We start from the raw sequence: 25,868 nt of genomic DNA on the forward strand, positions 1-25,868 counted from the left end.
AGCAGGGGCGTCGATTTCCATCGCGATTTAAAAATCCAACCAAAAAGAAACCCAACTTTTAGTAGGTAATTATATTCACAATATTTTGTTTAATCATATATTTTTAGTTGCAACTAAGTTTTTTAAAGTGTTTTAATTTAAGACCGATTCATCATCCATCCGAATATGAATATAAAAAAACCTAGCTCAACGTTTGCTGCGCCCACGAAGGAGTAGACCCAATTGAAGCAGAAATGGTCGAGAGTAAGTATAAACCCGTAAGAAAGTTAAGAGTAACAGTTTAAAATGTATGTCTATACTTCGCCTCCTTTGACTGGTGACAAAGCCTGTATTACGTATTTTTATTATATTTGTTTTCTTACCTATAATTAATTAATCGTACTTGTAGTCAAAATCATGTACCAAATGATAAATGATATTTTATTTTGCAAATAAGTTACAATGTAACTCTTTTACACGTCAATAAAGGTATCATGTAGAGTGACCAAGGTACACCATCGCTGCTCCTCCGCTTCGCTAAATAAGTTTTTTTAAATCGACTTCCGATTGCATTGAGTCCAAGAACCTGAGTTACATCGTGTAGTAGTAACCATATACTACCTCCACAATAGTCATTTTACTTCAGTGTAAAATCAAATAAAACTGTTAACAGAAGCACGAGATATAAAAATATAATAAGATTGTCCTAGGTACAATACTGTTCAAGCTCCAACAGATTTTCCTTCCTAGTATTTCCAATATATGCAATGGGGGGGGGGGGCAAAAGCGTCCGATTTGCCTTCAACAGATGTTTGTTGGCAGTCTTAATAAAGGATTCCAGAATGTTTGTACCCAATGTAGCAGTAGCAGGAGTATGTATGTAGTAGCACCAAGAGGTCAATCGGTGTCCGTTCACCCAGCTCTGCCACCTAGAATTTACCTTACCGTTGTACACCACTGGAAACAGCAATGTACTCACCTCTAAGAATATAATATAATAAATGTTTTAATTTATTTACGTTAGTATTGTCATATACTACACAATTTGGGTTGCCAGACAAAAATTAAACACAGACATCATTTTGTAACATTTATTATTTTTATCCACTGTATTGGTATATGTACTTATACGTAGTATTAGTGCTACATTATGTCATACATATACTATGAAGGGGAGTCCTCTAGTATCTAGTGTCCTCGTCTATATACTTATAGCACGGTACGTATAAGTAGTTACTCTTCGCGCAAATACCCTTAAAATCGTTCGTTCAGAAACAGGTTAGGTTTTAAGTTAGCGTACTTTAAATCGTAGTGTTTCGTAATATATAAAAATCAAAAAGACGTGTAAGTGTTTTAATTAAATGAAAACATAATTTTAATGTCGAATACTTTTAATAAAGGTTATACAACGTCGTAGTAGTAGCTATTGAGATTTGGATCATCATTCAATTAATAGATTGGTGAGATATTAATGTGACAAATTAATATAGACCAATCGAAAAATTAATGACGAAATGCGTCGGCCATCACTTATAACCCACCATAGGTACCTATGGTGTTCTATTAGTAATGGTATTCAGTTTATTGTAATTTCAGAATTAAATTATGGTTCAAAGAAATTTACAAAACAACCCAATACCCGACAACCAACCAAAACAACCAACGCAACGTCAGATTACAACCAAAAACGACCAAGACACGAGAATCGAACCAACGACCGACAATTCCCGACAAAAACGAGCGACCCATCGATAGATAGACTTTCTAACACCCACAATCATGACAAATTTGTCGTTGTTTTTCCTAAAACTGATCAGTTTTCCGTTATATATACCGTCGATTTTCAAGAGCAGGCAAATCAAAATGCAGCTTTTGGTAATAAGTTTCGAGTGCAACACTCGAGTAGATGGATTAGATATAAAATTGCTTACGTCGCAGTTTAAGGTGCAGTTGATATCTTAAGTGTAAAATAAAACATTTCGCGCTACGTCGTACGGACGACAATACAAGGTACATGCCTATCTATTACAGTTAGAGTAACACTTTTTATGTATTTTATTGTGATTGCATACTGTTTACATTAGGAGATAACGCTATACATGTATTGCGATTTAGTCACGATGAATAGCATATCAACGAACAAATAGGAATTGTTTACAAACTTCCGAATAATACTGCCTGTTACATTAGAGGATAGTTACAATTGTTTGAGTTCGCACGTTCATTAGATAAAGTCAGTCAAGTCACTCTGATTGGCCGGCTCGAATTAACCAACGAATCAGAGCGCCAAACGCGCTCTCGTTTCGATTATTTCACACGTAAAGTAAACTCGTACAAAGATACAGAAGTCAGTAATGAACGTTTACAAAAGAATAGTCAGTAGGGGCTACCTCTTGGGGAAAGATATGCAATAGCTACTAGAATACAAGACATCATAAGTGGCAAGACTATGTCTCGGACAGTTTCGGAAGCAGTTGACAAATTATAGCTGACCATTAAACTAACTAAAATGTATATAAAAAATATTTTGTCCAAATTAAATTTACTTCACGCAATAACTATTCCCCAATAAAGGTACAATTATTCACTATACGTACTTTTAATTATACTAATGTTCAATATAATTAAGCTTATTAACTAAAGTGTAGATGTATTTACAGGTTGAATATTCGAAACAATAAACTAGAGTGGATCTGTGTTCAGTTATTGTATGACTGACGGAGGCGTTACATGTCTCTGTCAAGATATTAAGTAATCAAAGTAGGAACAAATCATCATAAAGGTCTTCATCCATCAACCAATCCTATGTACTCCTCAGTGAACGCCCACGTACTTATTTAGTACAAAGAGCATTAAACCGTCAAAATGCAGTGTTCTTACTCATTTTTGTTGTATTGACAGTTGCCTCAAAAATAACGAAGCAAGGATAAAAATATCATAAGTGTACATTAAGGTAAAACACAAAAAAAAATATTTCAAATACAATAAAATACCGCAGCGCTGTACGAAAATTTTAAACGAGGTCACTTTTAAAGTTTCCAATATGATCCGTTAATGACATCAAACAAAAACCAAAAAATAAAAAATAAAACAATAGTTATATTTGTTTATTTAAATCTATGGATTATTATTAAACGACAATTTTGAATTTGGTATTCATTAGGACGGTTATTAACGGACAATTTATGAGAGTTTAATTATGGAACGCAATTGGACGTCAAAAAGCAGTGCGTCCAGGCATCCACATGTATCCTAAATACAGTGATGCACGCAACCGGGATATGTTACAATTTAAAAAAGTACTTTGTTTATCATTTACTTAATGTCCTCAGTCTCTTCGCTATGCTCTTTCGAATCGTCCGCCGTTTTAAACCTGAAATTAACAAACCGAATTTCAAAATGTTGCCTTCCCCAATCAATAACTAATTTTGTGTTTACACACGCGCGCAACGTGCTTGTTTTATCCTCATTACGTTTAGCACCCTTCCTTCGTACACCACTTCCTGCTGATATAGCCGCGAGTCTCGCGGTCAGTCCTACGTTACCAATTACAATTTACCGAAACTAACCCTAACCGCTAACGCCTAGTTACATTGCATGACGTCGACTACGCGCAATCGTCACAACTGCAGTCTTTGATAAAATCACGTTTTAGAAACAGCGTTAACATTCCTACAGGTGGCCGCTTGCCGTAGACATTATATCCGCGCCATTAGTTCACGCGATGGAATATTCTTGTAAATTCACATCTGATATTCCTACGGTCCTTGGCTCCACACTGGCAGTATTCCTATGTGACTAAGCGTCTTGCGGCGTACATAATTCATAATTATTATCATCATTATTCTAATAAACAAAATATAATTCAGGTAGTCCGTTATGATTTTTATCGAATTAATATAGAATAACTACTGTATAATACAAAAATGCATTGATTAAAATAAAAATTAAAAATATATTAATAAAGTAAAGCTGCAGACTGCTCCGGGGCCCCGCTTGTCTGATATCACCGTCTTTCAATTTACAAAATACAAATACCCTATCGCAAATGCGATCTAAGTCCCTAGAAAAGTCTCTAAATAGAGAATAAGCTCATTAATTTTGTAAAGATAAAAAAACTGATAATAATATTTCAATAAAGAGGGAAAAATTATTAACAAAAAGTGCATAAATTCTAACACGTGATATTACAAAATTGACTTTCATTTTTAAACTAAATACACTTAGAATTTATATGCTACGATTTTTTTTGCGTTTTTTAATTCTTATTTTAACATAAGTAGGTATTTATATATAAGATATGATGATGATGATATACTATTATATGATGTACAGACACAAATATTATAATATAGCGTACATCGGGCGACATCTAACAAATAGTACACGGCGTAATAAAGAGGAACCGACAGAATACCGAAGTTGTAACTGTATGGCGAATCGTAAGTATGTATTTACTCCATTAGAAAATGTCCACTTCGTTGATAGGTGATGAAGGTACAGTAATGAAATATACAGCATACAGGGCTACACACCAAATTACCAACAATATACCACTGTAAGTATAAAATGTAAAATATTATTGATAATTTGACTGCGAAACCCAATGATTGTCAGAAAACCGGAAACAAAAATCGATAAGATGAGAGTGTCAAGAAGTTCTTACATTGAATACAAACGACAAAGCTTCGGATTGAAGTCTCGTGTCCTTTTAACAAGCCACTGCGTCCGTAAAGATTACATGAGTTGAGTTTATTTACAACAACTGGACCGGCGGCAACGACTTGTCAGTAATCAAATAACTGGTGTAGAATAACTTAGTGTGATATATGTATAAAGAAGAACTTCCTCACAATTGTTAGTATACGATCAATCGTCTTATACATGTTAATATGTCGAATATAAAATACATGAATAATAATGCAGTCTTAATAAATATCCAGACGCGCCCGACTTTCATTACTACTATTTCCATAAGTGATTCCTCATTCATGTTTCGATTGCAACTTGTATGTTGAGCGAGGATGCATTATGTAAAACACCTCTGAGATATGAAGCGCCATCCAAGAAGCAGTATTGTCAATCATTGCGGAGGGAGGCCTCCCTCAAGGAAAAAAGCAATAAAATTGCTTAGAAAATGGTCCAATGCAAACTCGACTCAAAAAATGTAATTATCGCGTCATAAAGGAGGGAATGGAAAGTCGGGCGAGTCAGGAGTTTAGTGCTTGACGTATGAGTAAATAATGATGCCGGCTAAGATAAAGCCGACCGTGATGGTGAGAGGTTTGTAGAGCGACCTCTTAATCCTGTGCCATCTTTCTGCCTCCCGCGCTTTCCGCTTCATGTTGAGCACGCGATCTGCCAGCTCACGATTCCGCCGCCGACGCAGCGTCTCTGCTCCATCGCCAGAACTGCACAGAATTACAAACAATCTTATAGTACAATTATCAAAGAATACAAATTGTTCATAAAATGACCAAAACGATGTTCCTTCGAAAAGTTTGCAACAAATATTAAAATGTTTATAAACTTGGATTATCAATGTGAAAACTTTAGCAAGAGTAATGTTGATGCTTAGTTACAGTTGATTTTGCCAAGTGACCACATCACGTCACAAGTTTTCAAAGGAAGTCCCTAAGAACATAAAGTGTCAACTAATCATGTTTGTATTGAATTTATGAGAAAGTAATAGGTATTTCTATTTCAACAAATGGTTCGAGTTATCTACTTAGAGATAGATTCCTAATTCTCAAAACTAGGTTTTGGTATAATTGGGTAGATGACTAATTTTTATTCTAATGTCCGTCTTGTAGATTATTTTAAAACATTAGACACGTATTTTTTATTTTCTTACTGAAACAAGTACTTTCGACAATATATTGATTTGAAACATCGCGTGACGTGACGTCACTTTTGGGTAAGTTTTATACTCAAAAGTGACGAAGTTAGGCCCCACTTTGATTCGTTTTATCTAAGTATTGTTTTGTTACTTATACGATAAAATAAAAAAATACGTGTCTAATATTTCTTCATTGTCTTACTCACGGACTAAGTAATTAAATTTTGAATGTTCATACCCCGTCATCTTCCCTATTGTATTATTTAATGCATGCATGGTCTAAATAATGATGAGCTAAATGGTTGAACGGAACTACAGTACTTTTTGAAGAAATATTCATCCTGATTTAATGAGTTCTATTCTATTGTAAAACTATGAATGTCTCGTACTCTGATAAAATTGTTCGTTCTTTATTTAACAGAGAGTGCGCTGAAATTGTTGATACTACGGAAGCAGTGTCTGATTTGAGCTTAGACACGCGGTCACATCGCACATGAGTGTGGACAACACAACTAAAGTGATAATAAAAAATATAAAATAGAACATAAGTAAATACAGTTAAAATTTACCAGACATCACAATACTCTATGAAAATAGGGCTGAAATACATAGTAAAAAATGTTATTTTCATAAATAGATTACAATATGATAACAACTACAATTTTCTAAATAAATGTCAAATACTATTCCTATAATTAACAATGTTAAACATTTCATTCGTTAACAAACAACGCACCCTTTCGATCACATCTCGTCAGTCGGCTACTAGCCTTATCCGTATCTCCCTAATATATTTTAGTAAAGAACAAATCTAAATTTCTATAAAAATAAGAACTCGTGTGCTCGAGTTTGTGTGCCTATATTAATATCTAAAATATATACATATATTTACTCTACTATTCTTTAATAAACGTGTAGACAAATTACTTAATCCATTAATTAGTACTTAAATCTGTACGACTGTCAAACAGAATGTACTTACGCGGTACAATTTCATTATATATTGTTATCCAAAAAATATATTTCAACGCGTGCTTAGAAATATTCTTTTTTAATACTTTTATCCAAATAAGCGGTGCAGAAAATGTCAATCGAACTAACACAAGCTCTAAAGTTATATATAACTTTCTGAACACTAGGTAGGTATTAATCCTATAATATGTAGTAATGTGTACCAACAGACTTGTACTAAGTTGTGCACACAGCATTATTATTCAAGACAAACAACGACTAGAGCGACAGTTTCGACAGTTAATTTTCAAAAGCGACAGCAATGGCGGTTATTTTTAAAATTTGAACATTTAAACGTCTCTGGGTTTGTTAGTGTCGTTAGGGTTGAGGGGCTGACAGTTGAGGCCCAAGTTCCTCATGTTCTGTATGCAAGCACATCTTATGGCCCTTCGTAACATATCTGACGCGTACCTGTCGGCCGGGGCAGCCGTGGGCTCGTCGTCTTCATCATCAGCCGACGAAGCAGACAAAGAGTTGTCACGTGATGGCGGCGTCGGGGGACTCTCATCCGAGCTCGAGTCTTGCTGGCTGAAGTTAAGGTTGCCTGTCCAATAATACACTGATATTATACCTCTTTCATAGTTAAAACATAAAGATGTGTCATTTATCGTTTGTGGGATATAGCGAGTAACGTGTGTCGTCGAAACCGGCTATTCACGACTGCTATATTTGACTATATTAAGAGTAATAGTAGATATCATTGTAACAACATAAATGTTAGTTTTAGTAGAGCTTGTTAAATTGACGAAACATATCGACAAAAAGGACCAATTCTAAGTCGTCGATTCAATTTCGTAGAACATTGCGATTTAACTGAAGCAGTATAATTGAAGCCGTAACATGTCCAGAAAACACAGATCATCCGCTAAACTTCGCCCACATCACTTAAATAACGAATGTATACATTATCTTAATCACGTCGATACAAATAGGTATATAGGTATATAATTTCCATAAACACGTAAAACATCAATATATAAAAACACGAACAACGCACATTGGAATGAGTATAGTACCCCGCGGCCGACGGCGCAGTGTATAAGTGAGACAGACCTCGGCGCGGTAATGCTAGCGTCATTCCAATATTTATACGATAAAGCTCTCATTCCTCACTCTCGACAGAGCACAGTCTTACATCAGACGTAGAGCCTCTCAGACCTTACACTAACAGGTACACTAAGACATGAATGGCATGCACTATTGCCTATCTGAGTCGACGAGGTGTTTCCATACCCCACGGCAATGAAAATTTTTACTCAGATCCGGTCCGCTTCATCGGCTACGTCTCCTCGATGTTCGCTAACCTGACGGCTTTAATCAAACGAAACAAACCGAATCAACGAGTTCTAACAATGGTAAAAATGGTTTTCTTTAATTATCTAAAATGTTATCACAATGTTTAATGTAAAATTGTATAAGGAACTATACAAATATTAATAATGTTATAACGTCGAAAAGCAATATGAAAATGTTATTATTGTAAAACATATCATTAAGTTTCACTTTAGGATTGAATATCTGGAATGTGTACAAGTACAATGTAACAGCGGTGAGGTGACAGCGATTGATATTCTGCTGCGAACAAATGAAGACGAGGTTGGAGCGAGGTGGTACGAGGTGAGGTGAAAGCCGCATGCTTTCGATGTCAGGACGACAATGCAACACAACGGGTTGACAAAGCAACTCAACGCGGATCATAAAAGGATGCTGGCGAATAGTTCAGGTAGGTAGGTACTTAGGTGCGGTAGTGGTGCCTGAAAAATTTCCAGAACCTACCGAGGGACTCGCTGACGGGAATGGCGGGGAGTGGCCGGCCTGGGGCGCGGGACAGGCTCTCAGCGCGGGGAGGTGGTGGTGGAGGCGCCTCCTCCTGACCCACCATGGAATAAATGCTGTCCTCGTGTTCATCCTCATCCCTCTGCAAATACACATAAACAATTTTTTTTCAATCGGCAATTATTCGTTTAGGAGATTACCCGCCTGAAACACACAATCTTTATAATAGTAGTAAGTACCTGAAAATAAAATAAATTAATTTCAATTCAAACGAGTAGACGAAAATAAGTGTGGGGCGCAGGCTTTGGCCCGAATAGCCCGGCTCGACCTGAGTGTTAACCAGGCCTTACAGAAAAAGTGAAACCACTCTTGCGTCATGGTTCGCAATCATCGAATTCTTAATTCCAAAAGGCCGGTAACACACCTGTATGTACTCTGGTATTGCCTCTAAGTATGTACTCTATTATTCCACGAGTGGAGACAAATACAAAGGGGTCGTTTGCTGCACTATCCCATAAAAACTAGAAGAGGGAAAGTCTTAAAACCAGAAACTCTAGAGCGTACTTCGCGAAGCTTTTGGGATCCATAACCAGGTCTTTCAAACCTGCCGACCTTTTTACTGATTAAAATAAATTAAGAAAAAAAAATAGTTTCCAAATTCAAATACCTACATAGTTAATAAAAAGTGTCATCGAAGACACAAACTGGAGTCTAAAACCTTGATTATACCCTGCAACCTTGACTATAGTGTCACTACTAGAATATTTCACAATAAAGAACTGCATCTATTGTAGTAACCAACAATACAAGAACGGGAGATCCAATCTTCAATGTAATATAGATATGCTGCAAGCATATATACTATATAAGATATACTATGGCTGCAAGCAGTAGGTATGCCGATTTGATAAAAATGTTATTTCGAAATCCGCATAACAACCCCAAATCTGGGGGCCTACTCTAATTCAACGAAAAATGAAGTTTCGTCCGAAACTTCGCAGATTGCATAGGTACTACAATTCTATTTATTGCGAACTTTCGTCAACAAAAATGAACGAATGAAATGAAGATAAATAAATAGGTTTTGATATGATATTAAAAATAAAACATTATTTCAAGTAATTTTATTAGTAAATCAATAAAACCTACGGTCGAAGATTAAACGAAACTTCGGATTAGAGAATCGGAGTAGGCCCCCTGGAATTGCCTACGATGTATGGGAACAACATCACGAAGAATAATTGCTTGAGCCTTTAACTCAGTAGGTACATCACCTATCTGGTGGTGTAATATTTCAATTAGTAACTTCCGTTGATGCCGTCTATGAAGTCACAGTTGCACTGAATGATCGCTAGCACTGCGCTAAATTATCGCTAATAACACAACATCATCAAAACGTTTCTGATTACGAAGTATAAGTAAAATAGCAAGTAAACTAAATAAGTAAAAGTACTTACGTAATTAGCGTCAAGTCGCTTCGCACCTTCAATGACGGCCTGGTAGGAGAACCGAAGCTGATCTGGTGTTTGGATTAGACCCATTCTATGACGCCGCATTTCCAAGAGGGTCTCTTGAATGTTGAGGTTCTCGATTCCTTTCTTTTCCACCTGATGAATATTAACTCCATTGAAACCCCGCCGTAGCACAATAATCCGTAAAGTATCAAATCAAGTTAAGCCATCCGAATCACGACATGAATTCATAAATGCAGTTTACGAAGCAGCATACGTTAAAGCTTTTTGGAAAAATAGTTCATTCAATTTTAGAAACGTCGAAATAACTTTGGGTAAGTGTACCGCAAAACGTTTCTATTTCAGAATTTTTAATTACTTAGTTTTGTTATTTCTATAAGTCGCACATTGCAATAGTAGAAATTAAATTAAATTTGTAAGTTCAAAATTCGCGGGAGGAGCAGCTTAAATAAATTTATAATCATAACACTGAGCAAAGTAGTTAATTTAAAACTTTACTTAAAATAATACTTAATTACTTAAATTACAAACAAAACACCACTGATTAAAAAAAAATATTGAGTTGAAATCACATTTTAAAACTGCATTGCTGAAGGCACTTCGTTAACCAGATGTTTAAAAATATATTTTTTAAATTATTAAACTATTTAAAAATCGCGAGCCACTAACGCTTTCAGATGAGGTGGAAGTAGAGGACGACGAGGTCGACAAAGACGAAGAAGAACTGGACATTTTAAAATATATGACAAACACGAAGTATGTTAAAGGTTATCTGGTTCCCGATTGGCCACGTCCGCGCTCGGCCGCTGCCTAGGTCCAAATGCAACGTAGTAGGCATTCGATTTATGTACAACGCATATACGTCATGCCGCTGTTACATATTTGATAAGCGTGCTATAACTAAGCTGTTCCGACTTGCAGTACATGGTTTCCCGAAAGGAGCCCGCCAATATATTAAATTACGATATGGTAGGAGAAAATGCATTAGGAACGCATTTATCATCTATAGAATATGCTTTGCTTTAACGACTTTGTCTCCAACTTGCACTAAGTTCGTTTTACGCTTATTTTTTCCAAGAAAAAGTTGTTTGTGAACTTTTATGAATAGACATCACAAACGATTAATTTTTGGAGTTGATTGAATGAAATAACTAACTTGTTCATTTAAATTTGCGATTCTTACTAAAGTATTGAATTACAATAATTGTCAAAGTAAGTTTTCAGTTTTGCGTTAGTTGTATTATATTATTGTACACTGTTGAATACAAGAAACGTGCAAAATACGGCACAATCGGTACAAAACATTGAGCTGAGGCAATAAAAAAGTAGAAACATTGCACACATAAGCTAAAATGGCTTTAGAGTACACAGCAGCACATTGGATTTTTTTTTTCAAACACAAAGATAAATTAATAGGGTAGGAAATACGGCTTGAGGGTGTTTCTTCGAAAAATAAATGTATAAGTAAAAAATAATGTTAATCAAGAAGGCTTGATTAACTAGGTAAGTGAGTTAGTTAAGTAAGTTATACCTATAAATATTATGCGAATTAACACTTGAGCTGATCCCACAAATGTTCAATGGGGTTGAGGTCGGGACTCATGGCCGGCCATGGTAAGATGGTGATATTGGCTTCAGAGAGTGCTCTACGTGTTAGACGAGTTGTGTGTGCACGAGCTTTGTCATGCATAAAGACAAAGTTATTGCCCAATCTTTGTGAAAATGGGATGACATGAAGCCGGATTACTTGCTCGATGTAACTGGAGGCGGTTACGGTACCTTCATTTAGAATTACAAGCTCTGTTTTGGCATATAAGCTAATTGCTCCCCATATCATAACACTGGGACCCCCAAACCGGTCTGTTCCATGAATGCACGGTTCAGAAAAACGTTCCCCTTCTCTTCTCCACACGCGTATCCGTCTATCAACACTGAAAAACTTCACTTTACACTCGTCGGGAAAGAGTACATTCTTCCAGTTGTCCATGGTCCATTCCAAATGCTCGCGAGCGTACCTTAAACGTGCCGCACGATGAGCCCTCGTCAGTTTCAGTCGAATAGCTCGTACTCTGAAGCATTGTCCATCTTCATGAAGTCGATTCCAAATGGTTTGATCGCTGACCCTCGTTCCTGTAGATTGCCGTAGTCGAATTTGTAAGGTACGAGCGGTTACAGTACGCTCCCGGCGCGCAGTCAATCTTAGGTATCGATCTTCCTGGGCAGTTGTAGCCCGAACTCTTCCTGTCCCAGGTCTCCTGGCTACACTTCCCGTCTCCTGAAACCGTTCCCAAACGTTTCGGATAGCTCGTCGTGATACACCGAGCTGCATAGCCACAGACCTCTGAGACTGTCCCTCCTGAAGCAAAGATACCGCTCTTGCAGCGGTTTCCATGTCCATATGTCGGCGAAAACCAGGTATAGTGTTCACAATGAATACAGAAATCAATCAAAATCGTTAAAAACGTGAGTGTTCCACAACAACGTTTAGTATAGACTGAAAACATAAGTGACTGAGAATTCGTGCAATCGATGTTTTTTTCCAGTACTTTAGTTATTAGCCACCCTCTTGAAAACAACATGAATGCTGTCGGAATAAACAATGATAAGGCACTCCTAACCATGTCAGCTTGACGGTTAAATGCATAACTTTGTCAAAAACTACTTAAATAATTATATATTAACCGAAATTGTGACTAATTCGAAGTGGGCCCTATTTTGTTTTGAGTAGTTTATAAGTAAAAAATAATGTTAATCAAGAAGGCTTGATTAACTAGGTAAGTGAGTTAGTTAAGTAAGTTATACCTATAAATATTATGCGAATTAACACTTACCTATTGTTATACTTTTAAAAACGTGTTACGTTCTATGGTATTAAAATACCATATTATTATATTATATTATATTATAAAATATTAAAATACCATAGGACGGTTAGCTTTAAATACAACGGTTTTAATGCTTTCTCGAAGAAACATTCTATACAAGTAGAGCATAATTATTCAAAAGTTACTTACCATGACAAGACAGCAATCGACAAGGCAAAAAGTGCCTGATCGTCCGATGCCGGCGCTGCAGTGAACAACTGGAGGCCCGTCAGTGGGATCCAAGACCCCAGACTCCCGAACTCTCTTCAGGAATTGGAGGAACGCATTGGGGGAGGTGGGGACTCCAAAGTCCGGCCAGGTGGTGTAGTGGTACTGCATTACATCGCGGCTCTCACCGCTCTCGAGATCATACAGCCTGAGGAGTTGGAAATATAAATACGTGTCACAAACATCATGTGTAGTTTTGTATCACACACATAGGTATGGTACCTACATCAATGAGTGAAATAAGCACTACGTGATGTCCTGTTAGTAGATTTTGTCTTGGCTCCTTAGTCGAGCGTAAATGCCAAATAAGTAGTCGGGGATTTTGGAAAAACCTCAAAAACAGCAATTTACTTGGAATAATGTAGAAATTGGAGTATCAAAAATCGATTTTTTTAATAAAAATCTAAACGCATTTAAAGACAACTTTTCTTTTTGACCATTAACGGGTTAAATAAGCCCAAGGGGGGAATGTCGTCCAATGACTTCTCCCGCCTTGGCCGGGGCGAGAGGGAGTGTCAGAGTCTTACTGACTAAAAACCACCCCGTTCTTAGTCCTACTTTTCGAGCCGGAGCCCTGGTAATACCGCTAGGTAGTCCGCAGCTCCGGATCAGGCATCAGCCCTACTGGGCCCCATCAGTGAGGCCCCCAGTTGTGAGGCACCCGCGGCACGCGACGCGCCGTAAGCACGGGTCTGGATCTGGTCGGACGGCGAGCTACCCCTACTCGCCGTTCGCAGACTTGCACTTACGGTGGCCGGAGATCGTCGCGCGATCCTCGACGCCCGGAGATGGTATTTGCTTTGCTGTGTCAGGCTGTCAGCGAACTATTGACACGTTTTGGCACTTTTGGCTATGCAGTAGGCCTTACACTATTTTCATGATAACATATTGTCTTATCCATGAAGATCCAACCTGCACCCACAGGAACTATTAGATACAGTGTGCGGTAAATTGAAAATATACAATGCAAGCAAATATATATTTCTTTTCAATAGTATTGCAATATCCATTCAAAATTCTTTTATTTTTTTATACATACATATAATTATGATCCGGACACCTTTTCCTTGTTGGTTCGGAGTTTTTTTTATTGTAATATGAACACGTACATAATGATATAAACAAGTAATACTAAATAAAATGGCCCACCATTATCCATTGCATTGCGCCATGACAATACAACCTATAACAAACAACCTAGTTGATTCATGGTTTTTTTATGGAAAACATCTAAATCGAAGCATATGTTTTTGTTCGTATTATTTTTGCACACAATTAAACAATTATTTTCATTAAAGCTGTTTTAGTCTATCTAGTCATTCATTAGAACTACAAAGTTCTAAGTGAAAAGGACTTGACGACGTGACGTTAAGGAAGTCTTTAAGACGTGAAAACGACTTAATGGTAAGTAGCACTGTTGCAGTCTCAGGAGTAATAGTTAATCACGAACTTAAGACTTGTTGCACAGACTTTTGTACTCTTCTATTACAAGGTTTTATCCTTAATTAATTAATTTAATAAACCAAAAACAGATCCAGAGCGTTTCTTTTACAAGTCAAAGAAGTTTCCAGACGTTCCTTTTGGAGGATTTTGCTCCTTATTTGATCTAAATAGCCAGTTAGATATTAAGTATCTACAGTACTGTATTTTTATATCGAAACTAGCGGACCCGACAGACGTTGTCCTGTCTACACGTCTTTAATTTAAAAAAATGTCGGATCCAATGTAAAACATTCCAAAATCAACAACTACTAATAAATTAAAAATTAATTAAAAAAACATTGTCCAGCGGACAAAATTGTGTATCTAGGTAAACTATTCTCAGATCCCCTTGAACACACACAAAAAATTTCATCAAAATCGGTCCAGTCGTTTAAGAGAAGTTCAGTGACATACACACCTACAGAAGAATTATAGATAGATATAAAGATATCCTGTTATGAAGTAAGCGTAATGCGTTTTACACATGTATAATTATAGTGTAACCGGGAGAGGATCGCGTTGCCGTATCAACTCCAATATCAAGTTTTAGTTAGATAGTAGCCAACCCTGTACCGAAATTAATGTGGTTTAAACATATCCGATGCATTTTGAGGGTACATTACGCGAGATAAGGTTGAAATTGCGAAAATAATGAGAAACGTATCATAAGCACGGCACGGAACTAAAACAATGAAAAGCACAGGCAGGTATCGTTCATAATCGTATATGAATTTGTGCCTTCATCAACTTTGTCGAAGGGCTTTCAGCATGCATTTATTGTTTTATACTTTACTAGCTACTTCCGCGCGGTTTCACCCACTCTGCTCAGCCCCTATTGTCATAACGTGATGTTTTATAGGCTATATCCTGCCTCGATAAATGCACTATCCAACACAAAAAGAATTATTAAATTCGGACCAGTAGTTTCGGAGATTAGCGCGTTCAAACAAACAATCAAACATACTCTTCAGCTTTATAATATTAATAATAAATAATATAAATATATATGTATAGACGTATAGATTGGTAGTACAATGTACAAATCCATGTCGTGGTCGTCGCGCCGTCGTCGCGTCGACGTGGGTGAGTACCTTCAACCATTTCCGCAAACCAGTTAATTTTGTAATGTTTCTGTGTTCGATACTCCACAACGAGAATAATGGACTCTGTGATGCTACGTTAGGAATTAATATATCGTTTCTTGTGTGTTTTACGCAGCGTAAGTTGGAGATTTTCAACTAATTTCAAGATGACTATTAACATATTTCTAATATTTTTTTTTATATTCGATGATCTAAAAGAAATACTCGTATACCTGCCTAGTATCCACTGATTGAATCCGCAATCAATGAACAATGAGATATCAGTCCGCCTCAATTGCCGCGTAGTCCCGTAGCGAGCGACCTTGCCATCAATTTGATGACCGGTACGTCACACTTTTGCCGGCAATTTAATTTATAGTTACAGTCATAGTGATTAAATAGCTATTATACATAATCACTGGTCATTTTATATAAAAAGCCAAATTCACCAGACAATGATGAATTTAATCACATTAACTGGACATTATGAATAATGTATAATGAAAGGGGTAATAATGGGATAAGTCATTAGGCCTACTAACGTTATGCGAATCAAATTGATGCCAAAACAATTAATTTTTCATCTTAAAGACTAATTTTTATTCTTACAAGTAAGGCTCTTATGACATTTTGAGTTACACATGTATTATTACTTTGACTAACTTAGTCTCCCTATTATGAATAATGTCCAGATAAAGTGATTAAAGTCAAAGTCAAAGTCAAAGTCAAAATTATTTATTTCAATTAGACCAGGAAGGCACTTTTGAACGTCAAAGCAAATATAATAATATTAATAACGTCAGTCTGTCGGTCAGTCCTCTAGTGAAGCTATTTGCTCGTTCCAAAGTGTAGATTCCTATGGAGAAGAACGAGCAAGAAACTCCATAGGTTACTCTTTTCCAATCAGATTCACAATACAATTCATGGTTACATTGTTTCGATTGCTTCAACTATGTGAGAACAATGTAAAACTAATATTTAGTCAAAGTGATAGAAAAAGAAAATAACCCTGAGGACAACAATCTTAATGCAGTCTGGAGCTGACCAGTCCCAGTTGACAGCGCCCGTTCACGAACATGACACGTACACCAGCACCGCCCAACTCAACCATGTTGCAGGGAATCGAGCGATCCAATGCCCGTGCCACCGCCAATGAGACCTTTGAGTGAGCATGACAACTCCAAGCTGACACAAGTGCATTCTACTAGTCTAATACAGTTTTAGCTAATTACAGGGCTCTCACATTTACAATGATTATATCTAATTTAACAGAACAAATTGAAATAACATGGTTTTATTATTACATTATTGGAATTACTTTATTTTTTCGTTACCTTGTGGAGCTGGACCAGCCTGCCTCCAAGCATTTTTATCCTCTATATAATCATTCAATTTGTAGTATGCTAATTTTATACATTGTCTAGTGAATTTGGCACTTATATATAATGACCAGTTATTATGAATAATTGCTGTTTAATCACTATGACTGTAACATATATAATATCAAGATTTATTACTGTGGCTGTAACATATATCATCTGTACAACAGCAGATTCGATGTATTTTGTTCTCAAGTTAGAAGTAACAATGAATTGAATATATGGTAATACGTTAGATAATTTTAAGCAGTATCGACATTCTCAACGAGTCGATATTGCAATATGAAGTCTGAGTGACATCAACAACAATATTTCCGCAATAAAATAAATACAATTACGCTAAATCTTGGGCAAATATAATAAATATTAGCTCTGTCGTCATAGAGATAAACAATAATTAGGATTATGACGGGATTATCATGATGGCGAACTACATATTAAAACGAGTTTGGTATGAGTAGACTGAAGTGTCTAGCATTCAGTTTTATTGCAATTCATTATGTTACAAATAAGGCACGGCATTTTTAAAATTGACTACCCCTTTAAAAGTCAACGTTAACATTTCTGTCAGGATGTCGTTTAAGGGAACTTGTTGGAATTTGAAGGAAGGACCTAAACAGTTGTGTATGTTGTGTTGTATATGTTTAGCACTTACTTGAACTGCCTGGTGGAATAGTAGCAGCAATCTTCTTCTTTCTCAAGAACAACTGCTAATTGGACGTCATTGAAGGTCATCTTATGTGTTTCACCTATACCTTGGGGCCAATACCAGTGACACTTTATTTCGTTTTTCTCTATCACTTTGTTTAGCATTAATATAGCTTTTGTATTCTGTTCCCAGATCATCAACCAAAAGTGGCCCACGGTGAATGCCAAAGGACCTTGAGTTAGAATATAACGTCGGTTGGCACTCTCCATCTGTGGACAAAAGAAATAACATGTCAAATATTGCACTGCAAATAATACAGCTGCAGTGCTTTAAAAGCAACTATGGCAGCTTATTTAAACGCTTAATTACCTACTATCGTTAAGATACATATCGGTCTTAGTACTCCACTCAGCTGTTAACAATATTTAGCTAAAACAGAATTAAGTTTTAATAGTTCTTTGTTAAAAACATAAATTCTATGGCACTGAAACGATGTTGCCGTAGGCGTAGAGTAAGTTATTAAATACTTTAGTTATTTCCTAATTTCCACAAATTAACAATAAAAGTAGAAGTTTTATTACTGAACAACACTCTCATAACCGAACAAAAGCCATTATACACAATTACCGTATTTTATAAAGTGACTCTTTACCATACCAGTACCTAAACAATAGTTTTCCGCAAATGTAACATAGTCTATATAAATAACTATTACACGTTAATATGGCATACACTAAAAGCTTTCAGTTTTCTGAAAGAGCACACTAAGAGAATAGTTCAGAGATTGACTTCTTTAGAGCAGTACTTTAGTTCCTAGTAGACAGCATTTTGTGGTATGAATAAAACAATGATTTCGGAATAAACTGCTAATGTTTAATGAAACATTGATAGGGTTTGTGAGTGACTGAGCTGTTGCCACTAGATATTCATTATGGGAAACGAAAGCAGCCACGGGTATGTAATAAGTATTAACCTTACTCTTTTAAGAACAAAAACATTCGACATAGTAAAATTTTCACTTGAAAATATTTGTAATCAGCTAAAAATAACCTAAAATCTCTATGTTCGACTGTACCTATACCTATATTTTTATATATCTACTAGCTTCTGCCCGCGACTTTGTCCGCGGAAAGTTCGTCGAAAGTTCATCCTGTTTTAACATAAGATCACACTCGGGGCTATTGTAGCTTCCTATTAGTAAAATATTTTTTGGAATCGGATCAGTAATTTCGAAGATTAGTGAAATTATTTTGTCTACTCAAGTCTTGTCTTAGTCGCCTTTTACGGCACCTTCGGGTTGAAATTATTTAATGACATCATTACGATGATGTCATTAAATAATTTATGTCACATAACAATCAATTATAGTCTGCTTCATTTACGTACCAACGAACGAATAAACGTACGTTTAAGTTCGGTACCTATTTAATTTAATGCTTCTCTGTACAATGTAATAGGGGTGGGACTTCTAACCCGTTAAAGGCGGAGTACTACATCTAATTTTATTGACAAAAAAAAATAATATGAGGGTTGAACCGGCACGACGGAAATGCGTCTATCCTACAGGAACTCAATGTAAAGACCCGACTCTCATCTATTTGCCTTTGAAGAGTACCTACTTGAGTTCTTTGGTCACATCGCCAGAAAAGAAGAACAACAGAAATAACCTCGAGCAACTTATTGTCACCGGAAAGGTTGACGGTAGGAGACCAAGAGGACGTAGCTCAACTAGGTGGACTGACCAGATCCGAACAATCTTGGAGACCAACTTACACTTACTCCATTCGGCCAAGGAGAGAAATAAGTGGCGTGCAACTGTTCGGACCAAGATCATCCCTCAAATAGGGAATCACGACCCTCAGTAATAAGGATAACGACGCGAGGAGGATAATATTAGTATAGACTAGTATAGATATGCATAAATATTTGCGCATTTGTGAACTGATGTCAAATCTCTCAAGTCTCAACTACCTTTAGTCTGTATTCGTCTACAAGCTACGAGATAATTGAAAAAATATAGATACTTTAGATGTTGAAGAAATTAAAAGTTGCAGACTGCACTATCACCTCCTGGAACGTGGTGCTTATTAAAAGTTTGAAGCACAAGGGTGAAGGGTGGGAATATAAAAATATTGTATCAACTTCGCGATTATTTTTAGCCGCCCGACAAGACCCGTGCGTGCGTCGGGTTATGCGCGCGCCTCAAAGAGCCATCAGACCGCCACAGATGGGGTCCAGTAGGGCTGATGCCTGATCCGGAGTTGCGGACTACCTAGCGGGTTTACGGGGGCTCCGGTTCGTAAAGCAGGAGTAGGAACGGGGTGGTTTTTAGTCAGTAAGAGTCTGACACTCCCTCTCGCCTCGCCAAAAAGGGCACATTTATCACAAAATTAACGATAAAATTATTTTAAAAATCAACTCTACCATCAAACTTATGTTTACGTGGTACATAAAATTGTAACAATAATAAAATTAAACAATTATTGTTTCATTAACAAAATCAACACACACACAACATCCTAAAAGTAATCATCAATAATCATATTTGGTTTGCCAGTAAATCTCCTGTCTTCATCTATAAATGCAACAAATTAAAATTTTAAAAGTATTATCATAGAATTCAACAAATACATATATGTTGTGCAAGTACAATATATTGCCGTTTAAATTGAAATAAAAGTAACATCTTGGCCACTTATTACATTTATCACTACTAGGGTAAAATTATTAATAATAAGCGACAAATTGTGCGCTGTAACAAGGTGCGGCTGACAGATTCAGTAACGTTTCCTATCACTCTTGAAAGTTGCTGCGATTTAAAAATTATGCCTTAATATTTTAGCTGTATCACATTCGTATTATGTTAAATCATTCGGAAGCGTAGTTAATTAAATTAAAACCAACCGGAATGTTCTAGTATTTAATTAAAATCTAATGAAATGAAAAATAAAGTAAAGTGTTATGCGTATAACGTAAAGCCTTAGTCGTGTTTAGTGATGGGATGTACGGCTACGATGGATAGGTAGTCGATGTTTTTTTAGAATAAAAAACGAAAATCGTGCGTCGTTCAATTATCATTCTTAAAAAACCTTTAATTATGTGGGTAAATCTGCTGTAGACGCGGCTCTCTCTGCCTAAACCACAGTGACATTATTATCTGAGCAGAAATATGTAGTAGGCATTTTTCTAGACATTTCCGGCGCCATTGATAATGCGTGGTGGTACTTAATCTAACATATACAAACTAATATACCCTTGTTTTCTTCACGGTTCTGTAAAACTGAAACTCTGAAACACCTCAGGGCTCGGTCATAAAATATTTATTTTGACAAGTATATACACGTAGTTAGACTGCACAACTAAATAACACACACATTTAATAAAAAAATTAAAGAGAATTAAATGTATGCTGCGAGTATCGATAGCGATAAAAAAAGATTTTTCTAATGTCCATCCCTAAAGAGAGACGTCAACGTCATACAGGCATCTGTCAGCCGTACCTTGTTACAGCGCACAAGGTATAATTTATTACTTTTACCTCGAGTTTCGGTAATTATTAATAATCATAGATAATTATTAATAATTTTCAATCTATTTATCAGTATTTTTCAATATTGGTCAGGGGCATGCGCCATAGTCTTCCATAGTTACCATATTTACCAGTCCATTAGCCACTCACACCCATAACCCAATCATTTTCTTTCATATTGCACAATAGCCCTACATCAACCGGTGACCGGTGCTTATACATAATTATAATATATACAAGAATTGCTCGTTTAAAGGTATTAGATTCTTGAAAATTTGCTAGTACATCTATATGTACTAGCAAATTTTCATTCCTTTCAAGTTAAACCTTCAGTATTTACATATACTATGTGGCGACACCAGACAAGTGTGAAAACTACACATGTGCGATGCAGGCCTACTACTACTTTACTACTTTTTACTTAATTATATGACTGTACAATTTTTCGCTTATAATGCGTGTTTTGTGCATTTCTAGTTGGATTTATGATCAAACAGGGATTGTTGAGCGGTGTAAATAAATCAGTGACACACGCTTAAGTCTACAAAACGACGATTTTTATTTATGATTAATTTACTTGTGTGTTATGTTGTATAAGTTAGTTGTAAAAGACTAGATATTCTTTTTTTTCTATTACTTAGTACTTGTTCTTCACGGACTCTTGGTCCGTGCCTTTGTCGTATTTTTTTTTATAATAAATCTAATCTAAATTTTTAATGCCTATGTTACATACAACAATTTAACCACCACTATAATTATTAAGTTCCAAAAATACTTATTCATTAACACAATTTGACTATCTAAGACTATTACAACAATGTGTTCACGAATTCGATATCGTAGACAAGAATGTTAGCATATCGTAGTCAAGTTGTTTAAACAATACAGACTATTCATTAAGCTTCAGGTTGTAATTGCATAGAATAGCATAGCTACAAATGACTACAAAGACAATCCTCCAAAGATATCTGTTTACATGTTCATTCATGTACAGCTTGATTCGATAATAACCCCAACCTGAGTTAACAATGTCGGGTGAAATGGTACAAATCAGCTCTTTGACGGTCTACGGGTGTGCCCTCAGCGGGACTGAAATTGCAATCAAAGCGACTGATGATACCTCACAAAGGTATACGTAAATATGACGTCACAGGTCGGACACAAAGACTCCATGATCAAAATAGTATTCAGAGATTAGCATAGCACTCCCCGCACCAAGATTTAGTTCACATTTTCCGCTTTAAAGTTCATCTACCACTCGTTACACCTGCCTTATGTGTACACAATATCAAATAGATAGAACAGATATTGTAGCTCAAGTCAAGTCTAAATATTATGCATTGTCATTGATTTTAATACGAAATGGATTTATTACCCCGTGGGGATTAGGTGGTAACCGCTGAAATTAGTTTCATGTTATAAGGAACTGCTCAATACAAGGATACTTTTTTTGTAAGAAGTAAGTCATAGGTGTTGGATTGATGCTATTAATTTATTGAAATAGTCAACATTTGCAGACCGAGAACAATTACAAACTTTGTGCTTTAATAAAGCACTTAAACTGCGGCAAACTTTCAATCGCCTGATTAAATATAGACACGTGCAATGTTTTTCAAAGTACTATATTGAGCTCTACATGGGCAGCTTATGAATAAAAACCAACAATAATAGGTGTATTTTCCAATGTAGTCTGTTTTAAATCGGTGTCATTACAGTTTTCCATTGAAACATTGTTAGTACCGGACATTATGTCGTTCATAACGACACGCTGTCAGTTGAATGGTGTCACAGTAAAACTAGATGTAATGCGACAAAAGAGAGGGGTCAGTTTTGTCCCGGTGTTAAGCTATGTGCATTTTCAAGAATCAGCATTTTAATAGGCGTCGAGATGTCGACATCCGTTTAAAATTTATAAAGGCGAGGTATCTCTGACGTTAGAGGACTATATTATACCGTACTAAACTCCTACTCGTTCATAATAATTTTTAAAGTGAACTTTTTTTTATATACGATAAAATTATTTTCCCGTTGGCTTAAAACTAGCGAAAAACGGATAAATGTGATTATGTTGTACAGATAATTAATTACAGGTAAAATACGAGCAAGTTCTATGTCTCCAAGTTTCCAGTTGCATCAGAGACAAGAGTTTGTCGAACTTCCACGAGCTGCGGAGTTTAATAGATTAAGTGTGACCATGACGAAGCCATGAGTCAAACTTTGCTCATCAAACTGCACATTGAATGGTTATTTACCTATAGGATCTGATAGTTTGATGTACGTTGTTGATAATGTTTCCTCGATCGTTAATCAGTATTCAAGTTTTATATTGTGTACTAGCTGACCCGCCAAACGTACCGCCTCAAAAATTTTTTAAAACATCTTTTAAACCGTCTCTGGACTTCCACAAATTATTCAAGACCAAATCGGCCCAGCCGTTCTCGAGTTTTAGCGACGCTTACGAACAGTAATGGCTTATTATAAATATATATATATATATATATATATATATATATATATATATATATATATATATATATACCTATATGTTGGTATCTCTGCAACTATTAGGAGCGAAGAAATAATGGAAAATGTTGAAAAAACATGTATGCGACAGTATATGTCTAACTTTTAACATTAACTCACTAGAACCGTTTTTTTGGTAATCAAATTTGCTCGAAATTAATGCATTATTTGTAAAGTTGTATCAACGTAATAATAATTATTAATCTTTATCCAAATAAATGTGTTTATTTGTGAACAAAATTGTCTTTGACATCACTTGATTTCAATGAACATCTTAGAAGATACTACATTTTTAAAATGACACCGATATTAGATTTACTCGCGTCGCAATATGTGCGAAACATGACGCTTCAAGGAGGAGACAGTATGGGGGTTGCATATGGTTATCATTTTACGATTATTCTTTTGACATATATTTAATCCGGTTCACGTAAGTACCAAATACAGGTAAAAATAATTAGGTTCTTTTAATATTTACCCAACAACATGTCCGCGGTCCAATGTTATTTGAACATCTAGGTAAGGACCATGAATGGTTTTATTTGCAAAACTTATCAAGGCGCTTGCAAGGAATTAGGTTTACTGGAGGAAGATGAACATTGGCTAAATACAATGTCAGATGTTCTTATGTCTGAACCAGTCACAAAATTAAGAGAATTATTTACCACCATCCCTATATTTTGCCAAGCCTCTGTCCTCTCAGAGTTATGGAATACATTTCGTAATGCTTTATGTGAAGATATAACAAAACAAACTATAAATATAATTTACGCAGAAATAGGTAGATACCACCTTCAAAATAATAATTACTATGTTCTTTTAAAAACTGGGAAACTAAATTGTTTAGTTTATTTTTAATTAACGAAGTCGCAGGCACAGCTAGTACAAAATTTCATTTCATTTCCAAACACGAAATGCCGTGACTAGCAGTGAACAAACAAACAAACAAGAGCATTGTTCTGGGATTTTATGTCCAATTACAACCCGAGGGCCGACGTAAAATAGTCTACAAAAATGAACATGGATTTTATGATACAAATTGTGAGGATTCGGTGAAAAATTGATGCACCCAAACTGCATACGAATATCAGTTTACATAGCATTCGCGAATATTCATGCACAGCCAACAAATTAATGCCGACTAATTGAATTTGAATAAATTTGGAGCTGCACCGAAATAGAGTTATTTGATCACGCATTGCTTGAAGTTATATATTTCAAAAACTAAAAATGATATTGACAAACGAATTACAAAAATATAAAGCAATGTCTTGCTACAGCTGTCTCGACAGCCATAGACATGAGTGCACTTTACGGCAGCGAGCGCGGTATATGCATGCTTTTTCGGTGACTTGACAGTTATCCCCAGTTCGAGATGTAAGGACCTAAACGTTTTCCGAGAGCTATTTAACTTTCAGAAAAGATTTCATAGGTGGTATTGTATAATGTACATTATTTTAACTAAGTATACATAAGTCTAGACCTTGTAAATTTATTGTAAATCGAAAATTTTAATGATACTTCACCTGACCTATAGATCTAAGAGATCTTGCTCGACAAACGAAATGGCAATAAAATAACCGAATGAACAAGGTGTCAACCAAACTAATATTTATCTGATAGTATCGGAATTATTACACATAACATGAGTGTGAATGAGTTTTGGTACTGGAAAATTGCTACTTGTACACGCGGCCGGACGTGCGGCCACTCGTAATACAATAAAATGCCATTTATGATATCGAGACATCTTCTTAACTTTAATGTAAGATGCAGCACTCAAAATGGGAAGATATTTTTGTTGTAATTTTTAATCGTACAATAACGCCTAAGTGATCAAAATTAACAGAAAAGTGTAATAACATTAATAGTTAGGTACAGAGACAATATAATATCCGAATATGTTTTAAAAAATCAATCACAAAAAGCAACATGTAAAGACGTGTAAAATGCTATTGATTTTACCTTCAACCAGCAATTAAATTAAAAGTCCGAACACGCGAATATCTACTCTACGCATATATGCATAGGTATTGACTTTAGGGTATGATTTCA

At 35.9% G+C, this 25,868-nt stretch overlaps 1 protein-coding gene across 2 annotated transcripts in view; it reads right to left on the reverse strand.

The window, feature by feature from the left end:
- Positions 1-1,056: 1,056 nt before the first annotated feature.
- The window catches only part of LOC118263451 (tyrosine-protein phosphatase non-receptor type 61F), an 85,862-nt gene continuing 61,050 nt past the window's right edge, over positions 1,057-25,868 (reverse strand). The window contains exons 3-9 of one of the 2 annotated variants that reach the window (XM_035575474.2): positions 17,768-18,030; positions 13,092-13,317; positions 10,063-10,212; positions 8,606-8,747; positions 7,241-7,373; positions 5,277-5,390; positions 1,057-3,352 (exon numbers count right to left, since the gene is read on the reverse strand). In XM_035575474.2, coding sequence (XP_035431367.1) covers positions 3,295-3,352; positions 5,277-5,390; positions 7,241-7,373; positions 8,606-8,747; positions 10,063-10,212; positions 13,092-13,317; positions 17,768-18,030 — 1,086 coding nt within the window. In that variant the 3' untranslated portion in view covers positions 1,057-3,294. Of the gene's footprint in view, positions 5,391-7,240; positions 7,374-8,605; positions 8,748-10,062; positions 10,213-13,091; positions 13,318-17,767; positions 18,031-25,868 lie in introns of both variants that reach the window. The other variant, XM_035575465.2, reaches the window with a different exon arrangement.

This window comes from Spodoptera frugiperda, chromosome 25, assembly GCF_023101765.2.
Source record: "Spodoptera frugiperda isolate SF20-4 chromosome 25, AGI-APGP_CSIRO_Sfru_2.0, whole genome shotgun sequence".
Classification (NCBI taxonomy): Eukaryota; Metazoa; Arthropoda; class Insecta; order Lepidoptera; family Noctuidae; genus Spodoptera; species Spodoptera frugiperda.